Source organism: Ruditapes philippinarum, unplaced genomic scaffold (genome assembly GCF_026571515.1).
Source record: "Ruditapes philippinarum isolate M1 unplaced genomic scaffold, ASM2657151v2 ctg3718_1_1_1_1, whole genome shotgun sequence".
Taxonomy (NCBI): domain Eukaryota; kingdom Metazoa; phylum Mollusca; class Bivalvia; order Venerida; family Veneridae; genus Ruditapes; species Ruditapes philippinarum.
The window spans coordinates 2,649-14,749 of record NW_026854562.1 but is presented as its reverse complement, the minus strand read 5'-3'; the positions used below and the strand labels follow the sequence as shown (position 1 = coordinate 14,749).

The following is a 12,101-nucleotide window of genomic DNA, read 5'->3' as shown; positions in this document are numbered from 1 at the left end:
CATCGAGCTTCAAATATACATGCACTATAAAACATGTTTAGTGAGAAATTTTTCAATTGTTTTTTTTTTTACTTTTAATAGCGTTATTATAAAAATAACGCATGTCTTTCAGAATAATATAGTGCATGACTCAAAATAGCATCGGAGGCTGGTTGCTTATATGCATTACTACCCAGAGAGACATGTGCTATTTTTTAGCATACCGAACGGCATTTTTAACCCTATGCGTTATAGTCACTCAGAGAGCCATTCATCATTGATTTTTTTATATATCAGGGGAGACAACTAGAACATTACGTTTTTTAAGTCTTTACAGATTACTCGCCCTTGAGAAATATTGCAGACAGGCGATATTCATTCATTCCAAGGAAAATATATCGAAATAACGCCATATGACGTCACAATAGGGTATATAGTAAAAAAATTACGTGATGTATAATAAATACACATGGTAAGCATATAATTCAAACTGAGTTTTTTATAATTGCACTTTTATTATTTCAATTTAAAAATATTTTAACAATCAATACAATTTCTAGCAAATCAACATGATTAAAATCTAGTTTATAAATACTGTATAAATTTAATAACACAAAATACAAGAAAACATATCAAATATTGGCACACATTGATTATAGAGTAATTGACATTTACAGGGAGATAACTCCATGATACTGCATGCCCTCAAGATGAGCCAAAATATTTCAAGAAAATCAAACTTGAAAAAAATGTACTCAAATTTAAGAAAAGTAAAAAAGATCCAAGATTCAAGTTATAATTAATATGTAATGTGTGAATAATGACTAATTTTGCAGTTTTTATCACCATATTTCTACTGCATGACTAACACAGGATTATTTTGGAATATTTAGACCTCTTTTTGGTAATTTACATAGATTTTTGTGTTCTTTGCAATGTCTATGTTACTTTTTTTTCGCTTCACAATAATTTACTTTTAAACCCATTTCCAATGTTTTGATGAAATTAGCATGAATTTGGAGGCATACTGCTTTAATGTTACCTTATCAAGATTAAAACTTTCATATGCTTGGCAATTTCTATCATTACTAGCATAACCCTCTTAACCGTAAGACATAGCATCCAGTTTTAATTTAAACGTCACCATTACTGAGGTCTGCTCACTGCTCATGAATTTTTATATTTATAAAATAATTTTGAAAACAAAGAGCATTATTGGTCATATATTGTCACCCTAATGCAGTAATGAATTAATTCTTATTGAATTTCAAATGAGTTAACCTGTTAATGCACTAAGGTGCAAAATAAAATGACAATTAAATACTGGTCATAAATTAAGTGACAATTAAAATCTAATTAAATAATGTATTTCTATGTTTTGAAGCTCAAAGAAGAGATTAACAGTTAAATAATTTACTGTAGATTACTGGCCTTTTTTGCCAACCCGTATAATTCTGCTAGCAGGTGCATATGATGTCATCAGTCATATTCGGTAACCCAGGCTATTTACTGTATAGCAGTATTTAATGTTGTATATACAGAATGTGTACCGTGGGTTCAGACGATGGTTTGACACATAAACTATGTAAACCAAACCATTTTGTAGAAACCAGGCTTTTATCACAGAACAATGCATAATATTCAAGAATACATGTACCTTCAAAAAAATTTGATAAAAATAGTTAAAACTGCAATGATTTTTACCCTGTCCAGATAACTACAACTGGTTTAATGTTACAATAATTAAAAAAACATCATCACCTTAATGCAGTAACAGGTTAAGTCCTTCGTAATTTTATAGGAGTTAACCAGTTATTGCACTAAGGTGATGACATATGAATTATGGCATCACTTATTTACAATATACAATGCATGTATCGACTAAAATCAGAGCTTAAATTACAAACACATTGCATATATCAAAGTATTGACAGAGTTGAACAGAAAACTGTGTTAAATTTGCAACATCAAATGTACATTGTGCAAAAACTGTGTTAAATTTGCAACATCAAAATGTACATTGTGCTATTGGCAACACCAAATGTACACTGATAAAATGGCAAAATCATATGTTCACTCTGAAATCGGCAACATCATATGAACAATGATTAATTAATTCTTTATTTATATTGGTTGAGTTTTACGTCACACCAACAATGTACATGTATAGATTAAATGGCGGCTTCCCAAATTTACTGATGAAAGAAGACCTTATTGCCCCTCTGTACATTATATCAGCCACAAACAGGCATCTGAGTAGAACCATCGACGTCCTGTAAGCTAGCTGGATAGCTTTCTCACATATTGAATCTGATAATGCTTGCAGTGGTGAGAGGCAGGTGATTTGAAATGAACCAACTTAACAACTTGGCCACTGACGCCTACTTTGCATGATAAATTGGCAACATCAAATGAACATTGATAAACTGGCAATATCTCAGATAAACCTGATATAAATGAGACACCTCTCAGGTTCACAGAGAAACACCTCTCATATACATAGAAATTCCTCTCAGATACACTGAAATACCTCTTAGACGAACAGAAAAACCTCTCCCATACACAGAATATTTCTCATATTCACAGAAATACCTCTCATATACACACAGAAATACCTCTCATATACACACAGAAATACCTCTCATGTACACAGAAATACTTCTCGTACAACTCCGATACACAGAAATAACTGAGATGCACAGAAATACCTCTTGGACACACAGAAATAACTCAAACACACAGAAATACCTCTCACAGACACAGAAATACCTCTTATGTACACAAAAAACTCTCTCAGATTATGATGCACAGAAATACCTCTCAGGTACACAGTAATACCTCTCAGATACACAGAGATACCTCTCAAATACACAGAAATACCTCTCAGATACACAGAAATACATCTCAGATACACTGAGATACCTCTCAAATACACAGAAATACCTCTCAGATACACAGAAAACACCTCTCACATACACGGAAATACCTCTTAGATACACAGAAATACATCTCGGGTACACCATCTCAGAAATGTAACATAAATCTCTGTCATTACCAATAGAATTTACCAAAATAGGTAAATGAAATGAAAGCAACAAGTTAAAACATTTTTCCATTCAACTTCAAACATGTCTATAAATAGTATCAATGATCTTTGCTCTCATCATGTGACCAGACTGGTTTTCTTTTCTCTATAAATGCTCGTATTCCTTCCTGCCCGTCGGTGTAGGATAAATTCTCAACCATCACTTGTTCTGTTAAACTGAAGATAAAAAATGTATCTGATCTAAAACATTTTTTGGAACTTTAACCTAAGATTACATATTTAAGGGTGATAAGACCGTGATCACTGACACGAAAACTGAACTAACATATGTATGTTTAATTGGGTTTTACATCACACCGACACAGTATAGGTCATAAAGCGACATTCCAGCTCTACTGGTGAAAGAAGACCTCAGATGCCCTTCAGTGGATTATTTCAGGAACAAACTGGCACCTGAGTAGAACCACTGATGTTCTGTAAGCTAGCAGGATAGCTTCCTCACATGAAAGAATCCAAAGTCCCTGTCGGGATTTGAACCCACAGCGATGAGGGGCAAGTGGTTTGAAGTCAACGATCTTAACCACTCGACCAGGGACGCCCCCTTATCTTACGTGCATACCATTAGAAGTAAATTGTGTAATTGTTTAGTTTAAACAATATTTATTAATAACATTTATTATATTAATCTATACATTTACATAACAAGGTACATGAAATAAAATTTACAGATTGAGTAGGAAGCTTGTTCAGCTTTTTTGAAACTCTCTCCTTAATCAGCATTTAACAAATTTAATATAAATAGTAACAAAATATTCATTATATAAACTAAACTATACCCATCATATCGACTTGTGCTTGCTTTCTTACATATACATACTACTTTCAAAATAAGTAATTGTTTCGTTTTGTTAGTACAAAAGTTTTGATAGTTTTTTGTTTTGCGTCCGTCTGCCTTATCGGCTTCCCTGGCTAAGTTGTCAGCAATTAACAATTTTTTACAATATTACCACATGATTTTTGAATAAGCTGTAAGAGACAAATGATCATTACACTTGATGTCTCCCGAAATCAATTGTCATGGAGAAATTCTACTTGATTCTCATGATGAACATACATAAACAAGAGCTACTGCTAAATCAATCATTGAGACATAAAAATTATGACCAATGTTAAAGTTTTCGGAAGACAACGTCAACATGACTGTATCATGACTGTAACAACAGCTTTTGTATTTCTTCGAAAAAGTCGATCTTAACTTTATTCATATCTATAATACACCGTTAAAAGTAAAGGATAAAAAAAAGCAGGTTCAAAAAGATTTATACTTGTATGCTTGTTTCCTGTCAAGAGCAATTTGACGATAAAAAGTTCTTTTCCCTAGTGCAACCACAGATTTACTCGTCTCGCAAATTTTCCTGGCAATTTTCATTGTCTGAAACAGATTACATCACAATGTCCATACCTGATGATAAGTTATTATACAATCAAATGCTTGAAATTATTCAGATATTCAACATGTAAACACTTCTTTGTCTATAAACAGCAACCATTACCAATTAAATAACCAATTTTGACCAAAATTGTAAATTAAAAAGGGACATAACTTCAAAAAACATAGATTTCAGAATTATGCCCCTTGTCTCAAAACTGAAATTTGTCATGGTAAGCAAGTATTTGGTACCTTTTAAAATAATGGGCTACATTAAAATTTTTGCATGACTTTTTCTTCAAAACAGAAGAGCTTAAAAAACAAATATAATTAAATGTTGTTATAAAAACAAGGCATCTAAGTAAATTAACTATTTACATAGCTTGCTTAATGGAATTCTAACATGAAAGAATCTGAAGTTCCCAAAGAATAGTTGGTTAACTTGATCATGTGGCTACAGAAGCCCTATTTTTATTACAATATAAATTCATTTAATTCATGGGGACTTCAGACTGAAAAAGTCTGTAGGAACACTTACTGTATCTTCCAGTTGGTCATTGGGCACAACTCGACTGATAAGTCCATGCTGTAAGGCTTCTGTAATAAAACAACACATGTATAAAAATCAAACAATCTCTTATAAAAACAAGAGCTGTCAATAGGGCAGCATGCTCAACTATTCTTTGTGCTAGATAGTAAAACAAGAGACTGGATAATGGAGAATTTCCTTATTTTAAAAAGGGCCATAATTCTGTCAAAATCCACGTTAATAGTTATTGGCCTTGGACAGTCACTTCTTATTATGCTTTGTAATAAGTGTATGAAGTTTCTACCTATTCCCTTCAGTGGTTTTGGGGATATCATTTTGCACACAAAAGCTTAACAAAAGTGCAAAAGCAACGCAAAAGCCTTGGTGAGTCCCTATTCTTCAAAGAATCAAGCTAAAAACAAGTAAAGTTATATGTTAGTTAGTGAGCCTCTGGTAATAAAATTACCCTTGAACTATACTACATAAATCTAAATCATCAAAATTGAGAGTAAAAGAGAGAGCAATGTTTAGAAAAAAGGGGCATTACAGCAGTACTGTACCTTGTCATGGTAATCAATAAATCAATACATTATAATTTTTGCATGACGACAACAATGATGCAGTGACCATAATGATAGCTATTTTTTGTTTTTGAAACATATGACTCAAAAGCTAAAGAAGTCTTTAACAACCCGCAGCACTTAATTAAAGAATCCAAAGGGAAGAGAGAATTCAGTAATACAGGTTATTCTCTAGCACTTCACTTTAAACATCTAAATTAGAAATGAGACAAACCTTGAGCAGTGATTGGCTCTCCTGTAAACAACATCTCCATGGCAACCTTCCTAGGTACTGACCTACCGACAGCAACTGCTGGTGTCGAGCAAAACAAACCAACATTCACCCTACAAAACATACTTTACAACTTTGTTATCAAATTTATTGTAATTATCACAAATGATAGATAACAAGAGCTGTCAGGAGGGGACAGCATGTTCAACAATTCTCGGTGCTTGAGAGTAAAACAAGGGCCTGGAAAACGTAGAATTTTCTAAGTTCAAAAAGGGCCATAATTCTGTCAAAATCCTGTTAAGAGTTATATGCCTTGGAAAAGGACCACCTATTATGCTCATAAAATAAGTGTTTGAAGTTTCAACCTATACCTTTCAAAAGTTTGAATGAAAGAGTTTAAGAAGCTAAAAATACACAAGTTTGTAGTTTATATTAGTATATCAGATTATAAATACATTACCCTGGTGTAGCGAACCCTGATTTCTCTGTTGCTATGGCAATATCACAACTAGCTACCAACTGACATCCGGCAGCAGTGGCTAGACCTGTAGACATAAAGACACAAAATAAATATACGGTAAATTAATCATTTTTTATAGAATCTTTCTGTCATACATGAACCACTAACTTATCATTTGTATTTTACAAATACATGTATGGCACATAGCTTTTAACTGTATGGCACATGGCTGTTAACTATAATTTATGGTAGATAACTGTTATCTGAAAAATAACTGCATGACTTACAAATAAATTTAAGTATACCTGAGACAGAAGCTATAACGGGGACAGGAAGATCTTGAAGTGATGACATCATAGATGTACATGTAGAAAACACCTGAGCATGGTATTCTCTCCCTTCTTTACTTGTCTGAAATTAAAACACCATCCCAGTCCATTATACAATAACATGCACAATCTTAGACACTGACACAAATATCAACACTAAACAGTTTAAAAACTCCATGCAAAAGTTTATACTGAACATATAACTGTCCCATTAGCTCAATTGGTAGAACATTGGATGCTGAATTGGGCAACCTGGATGGGGCAGGTCAATTTTGTTGTGATTGATAATGAAATCCTTCCTACTGTCATTTGCACTGTACCTCTGCTCTGGCATGTACAGAAGTTATCAGTTCCTTGCGAAAAAAAAAGCTACTAGTACTAATCAACAGCTTGCACAGGAACGATGTGGTGGCTTAACTGTGCTCTGGTAAATTAAAAATGGCTTACTACAGTGATCCAGAGGGTACCCAAAACCAACCAAATACTAAGCATATTCAATGTGGCAGTTGTCCAACTATATAGATTTTTGAAGCACTAAGGTAATGATTTGTATTACATCAAATAAACTCTAACTTACTAAACTAACAGCAAAATGGGTATCAAATGGAGTAAGACAAAAATTATGTATTTTCTGAAGTGTAATTTCTTGAAATACATTTATTTTGGCTCATCATGTAGCTTTAAATAATTTATGTTATAACAAAAAAAATATTTAGTTACCAATTCCTTTAAGTCATGTCCTGCTGAGAATACTGGTCCATTGTGTGTGAGAATGATGACCCTTAAATCTTCTGTATCTTTATACAAGTTTTCCTGTATCTCCTTTAACATTCCTAATGACAAGGCATTCCTACAAAAACAAACAAACAAATGATTTGTTCCAGACAAACACTTTGTAAATTTTCACGTAACGATGTTTTCCAGCTTACATATGGATAGCTTTGGTTCTACTTTAACTTGGGTACCAACACATGCCTGAAATAATGGATAGCAAAGATCTTTCTACATACAATGTAAGTAAAGCTGGAGTGCCAATACGTATTTGACCATAACAGTGTCTTTGTCACTCAAAACTAAGCAAATAAATAGGTTTTTTCTTAACTTCAGCAACAGTTACTGTAATAATAATTTTTACCTCTTTTTCACATCATTCAACACGATTGTCCTTATGCCGTCAACTTCTTTAGTAATTGTGTACTGTTTTGTTTCCTGGGATTTCAATGCCATACATGTAGAAAATCTTTTCACAGAAACATTGGACTGTTGTTTTAGAAGCTGTTTAGAAAACAAATACATGTACAAAGTTAAAAAAGTTAAATTTGGTTGAGCATTTCACTTTAAAAAATACTTTCAATAAAACAATGTGATTTCAATTGTTATAGTTTATCTGTTATAAGTGAAAAAAATGCAGTTATCTATAACTGATTTGATACTCTGATATACTTAACACAATGATATGAAAGCCTCAGAAATGCCTATAATACTATGTACGATTAAAAAACGATGTTACAACAATATGTACTTAAGAGTAATTAAACATTACCCGAAATTCACTATCCGAAATCATGCAAATTGTAAGGAATTTATAGTTACATTCATTAGTTTTTTAATGTCATCAATTGGTGACGTTTGATACTTACTCTGCATACTCTTGTTATGAAATGCGCTGCCATTTTGTTTCCAGGAAATTCTTTAATTACTCATAAAATGCGATTGTGTAAATGTTTTGTAGAGTACTGGCTAAAACCTGTTTATTTCCCGTCTGATTTCCCGTTCTGTTGCAGGAGTCTAAATGAAAGTAACCGTTTTCCGTACATTAATACCATTGATTAAATAACGAAAATGTAAAATTCTATCCAATACCATTGAGCTAAAAATACTATTGTGTCAATACATATTGAAGAATTATATTGAGCGTTTCGGTCTTCATAGAAAAACAACAGCAACAGCAACAACAACTAAAACAACATATAAAATAATCAATTTGTCACATTCTATCTCTTATCATTCATAAAATCAACCGCCCCACCCTTCCCCACATAAAAGATTAAAGTAACTATGTTCCAAAAAGTACTGTAATTAAATATAATTTTCCTTATTCTTAAGAGATATTCTGCCCTCGAAGTCCAGCACAGATAATAGAGCTGTGACATATGAATTCCAGGAGTACATAGTTCAGACCCTGCATTTCAGACCAATACAATCACCTTAAAATATATTGGCAATCTGAGACATAATGTCCCGGATTGCAATAATCATTGGAATTTTCAAATTCTAAGTGCTCAAGGTGGCACGTACAAAACATATATTCACAAGGGATAAAATTTTCCTCACGCCTTATTAAATTGTAACTCATGACACAGACATATCTGGATATGTTATCTAAAGTGACATTATGCTCATTTTTTCATTGTCAAGCTGGATTGAATTGACTATACATTTTAAAAATGTTTGTTATAATAGTGATTGACCAATAGCTCATATTTGAAACTGTTTATGAAAAATATAAATATGCCTAAAATATATAAAAGAAAAATATTAACGCAATTTCATTTTCATCTTTTCGTGGATCGACATAATGTCACTTTAAATATCTAATCTAAACTTGTCCGTAAATGTTGCCCGTAAAATTGTTGTTCTCTGAACATTTATTTGTTTAATTTTACTTCAGGATAAATTAATTGAATGCGAGCAATCTGAAATTCACTCCCTAATCCAACTAAAATATTTTCATTATATGACGAATTGAACCCACGGTGTCGGGGTTGACTTAAATTGGAGCTATCTTAATCACTTTGCCACTGCCGCCCCTTTATTTGACAAGAGTTTCTCTCATCATTAGGTAAACGAGATAAAAAAAATCGTATAAAGAAGTTTCAAAATATAAGTATTTACTTTAAGAGTTGGTACTTATCTTTCCCGGTCTTAAACTTTCCCAGGATTGGACCAACGAATATAGATAAACTCTAGATATTACATTTATTGCCATTCTTATAACTCATTTTTTCTTTTAATGCCAATTTAACTTTGTAACACATTAAATTTTGTGATACTAAATAGAAATGCCTTCAATGGTAGCGCCAGTTGAAAAACCAACAAAATATATATCTTTTTTCCCCCAGTTAAATCAATTTTAAATTATATTTTCTAAGGTTGTCTATGTAGGTGAAATAAAACCAACGAAGATTTAAAAATATTCATGCCCTTATTGTACGCACTTTAGAAATGTAATGTGATATATACACTCTGACCTTTATAATACTAAAGTTATAAACTTTGCGCAACAATTTATCTATACAGCAAAATCACTTTTTCAATTTCACGGGTATATGAGTATATACATTGTAAATGAGAGTGATTTTTATCCTCGTCTGAATTTTAAAACTTGTTTATACCGTACCTAACCGACCGCGGTTGCTATTTACGTGGGTTTGATGGTTAATGCGAAAGTTATTTTATCATATATATACATTACCTACACTACAGTTACATCTTTTTCATTTGAAAGTTTATAATAAGTTTATCATTTAACCAATCTCAAATTTCGGATGTATATATATATATCGATGCGAGGTAAATTTTGTCTTATATTCTATTTTCACATTTTCATATTAATTCCAGGGTGTTTTTTTTATAAAATTATTTTGTTTTATAAATTGGGTTTAAATGAAATGTGTGCTTTCTTTTAACATAATTATTATGATTTGATTACATTTGTCTCCAATGTATGTAATATTGAGTATATCATTCCTTCAAACTCTTTTTATACGCCAGTTCTTAGCTAATCTAAGCAAATTCAAAACGACGAAAATGAGAATAAAATTTTGACCAAAAAAAAAAAATCCAGATGAAATGGATGCATGTATGGTTCAGTTCTTGAGTGATATATTCATAATTTAAACATAAAGAATCAGGTTTACAAACAAAAAAAGTTATATTTAAATGCTGACCATCTTGTAAGGATTATTACTTAAATTAGTTCATCCAAAGAGCTATGGACTGTTTAATGTTTTTCAGACACAGGCGTACGGCGCCATGCCAATAGTGGTCAAATTATCATAAAATAATCATCCCTTTATCATCAAGATCCAGCACCCGTTTACTTTATAAAATACATACAGTATATATTTAATATAGTAAATGTACGGAAGCATGGAGAGGACATAGTCGATTTATTTTAATAATCTGTGGGAACAACTTATTTGTCGAAATATTTTTTATTAATCTGTGGGAACAACATGTTTTGTGAGAAAAATCTTTTTTTATTCTGTGGGAACAACATATTTTGTGAGAAAAATCTTTTTTTATTCTGTGGGAACAACATATTTTGTGAGAAAAATCTTTTTTTATTCTGTGGGAACAACATATTTTGTGAGAAAAATCTTTTTTTATTCTGTGGGAACAACTTAATTTGAGTAAAAAAAAATTTTTATTCTGTGGGAACAACATATTTTGTGAGAAAAATCTTTTTTTATTCTGTGGGAACAACATATTTTGTGAGAAAAATCTTTTTTTATTCTGTGGGAACAACATATTTTGTGAGAAAAATCTTTTTTTATTCTGTGGGAACAACATATTTTGTGAGAAAAATCTTTTTTTATTCTGTGGGAACAACTTAATTTGAGTAAAAAAAAATTTTTATTCTGTGGGAACAACATATTTTGTGAGAAAAATCTTTTTTTATTCTGTGGGAACAACATATTTTGTGAGAAAAATCTTTTTTTATTCTGTGGGAACAACATATTTTGTGAGAAAAATCTTTTTTTATTCTGTGGGAACAACTTAATTTGAGTAAAAAAAAATTTTTATTCTGTGGGAACAACTTATTTTGTGAGAAAAATCTTTTTTTTACTCTGTGGGAACAAACTATTTTCTGCGATATTTTTTCAATATCTTGTTCCCTCAAGATAATAAGTTGTGCGAACAAATTAATTATGTTGTTCCCACAACATAATTCAACCAATCAAAATAGCGATTGCCACAAAGAGTGACTGCAAAGTTAAGTCCCTTTTTAAAAAGTCGCCATTTGCACACAATTCATACTTCAAACCCATTTCAAAATACTGTTTAATTAAAACATCTCTATCCATTTTTCTGACAACAAGATGCATGAATTTGATTGGTTGAATTATGTTGTGGGAACAACATAATTAATTTGTTCGCACAACTTATTATCTTGAGGGAACAAGATATTGAAAAAAATATAGCAGAAAATAGTTTGTTCCCACAGAATAAAAAAAAATTTCTCACAAAATAAGTTGTTCCCACAGATTAAAAAAAGATTTTTCTCACAAAATAAGTTGTTCCCACAGAATAAAAATTTTTTTTTACTCAAATTAAGTTGTTCCCACAGAATAAAAAAAGATTTTTCTCACAAAATATGTTGTTCCCACAGAATAAAAAAAGATTTTTCTCACAAAATATGTTGTTCCCACAGAATAAAAAAAGATTTTTCTCACAAAATATGTTGTTCCCACAGAATAAAAAAAGATTTTTCTCACAAAACATGTTGTTCCCACAGATTAATAAAAAATATT

The 12,101-nt window shown here is 31.5% G+C and overlaps 1 protein-coding gene across 1 annotated transcript; it reads right to left on the bottom strand.

The window, feature by feature from the left end:
* Positions 1 to 702: 702 nt before the first annotated feature.
* On the bottom strand, positions 703 to 8,346 carry LOC132740464 (enoyl-CoA hydratase domain-containing protein 3, mitochondrial-like). The gene is made up of 9 exons (XM_060728365.1): positions 8,205 to 8,346; positions 7,700 to 7,839; positions 7,285 to 7,414; positions 6,541 to 6,646; positions 6,236 to 6,320; positions 5,779 to 5,888; positions 4,993 to 5,051; positions 4,351 to 4,457; positions 703 to 3,241 (listed from the first exon to the last, which is right to left on the bottom strand). Exons 1-9 carry the CDS (start codon positions 8,235 to 8,237, stop codon positions 3,124 to 3,126), a joined length of 888 nt encoding a protein of 295 aa, XP_060584348.1. The 5' UTR covers positions 8,238 to 8,346; the 3' UTR covers positions 703 to 3,123.
* Between the last annotated feature and the right edge of the window lie 3,755 nt (positions 8,347 to 12,101).

What these genes read in the sequence shown, in the direction of transcription:
- LOC132740464 (XM_060728365.1), bottom strand. Translation starts at nt 8,237, where the DNA reads ATGGCAGCGCATTTCATAACAAGAGTATGCAGA. An exon ending in TCATAACAAGAGTATGCAGA is followed by an intron (nt 7,840 to 8,204) that starts GTAAGTATCAAA and finishes TTTTCTAAACAG; the next exon opens with CTTCTAAAACAACAGTCCAA. An exon ending in CGTTATAGCTTCTGTCTCAG is followed by an intron (nt 6,321 to 6,540) that starts GTATACTTAAAT and finishes TTATGTCTACAG; the next exon opens with GTCTAGCCACTGCTGCCGGA.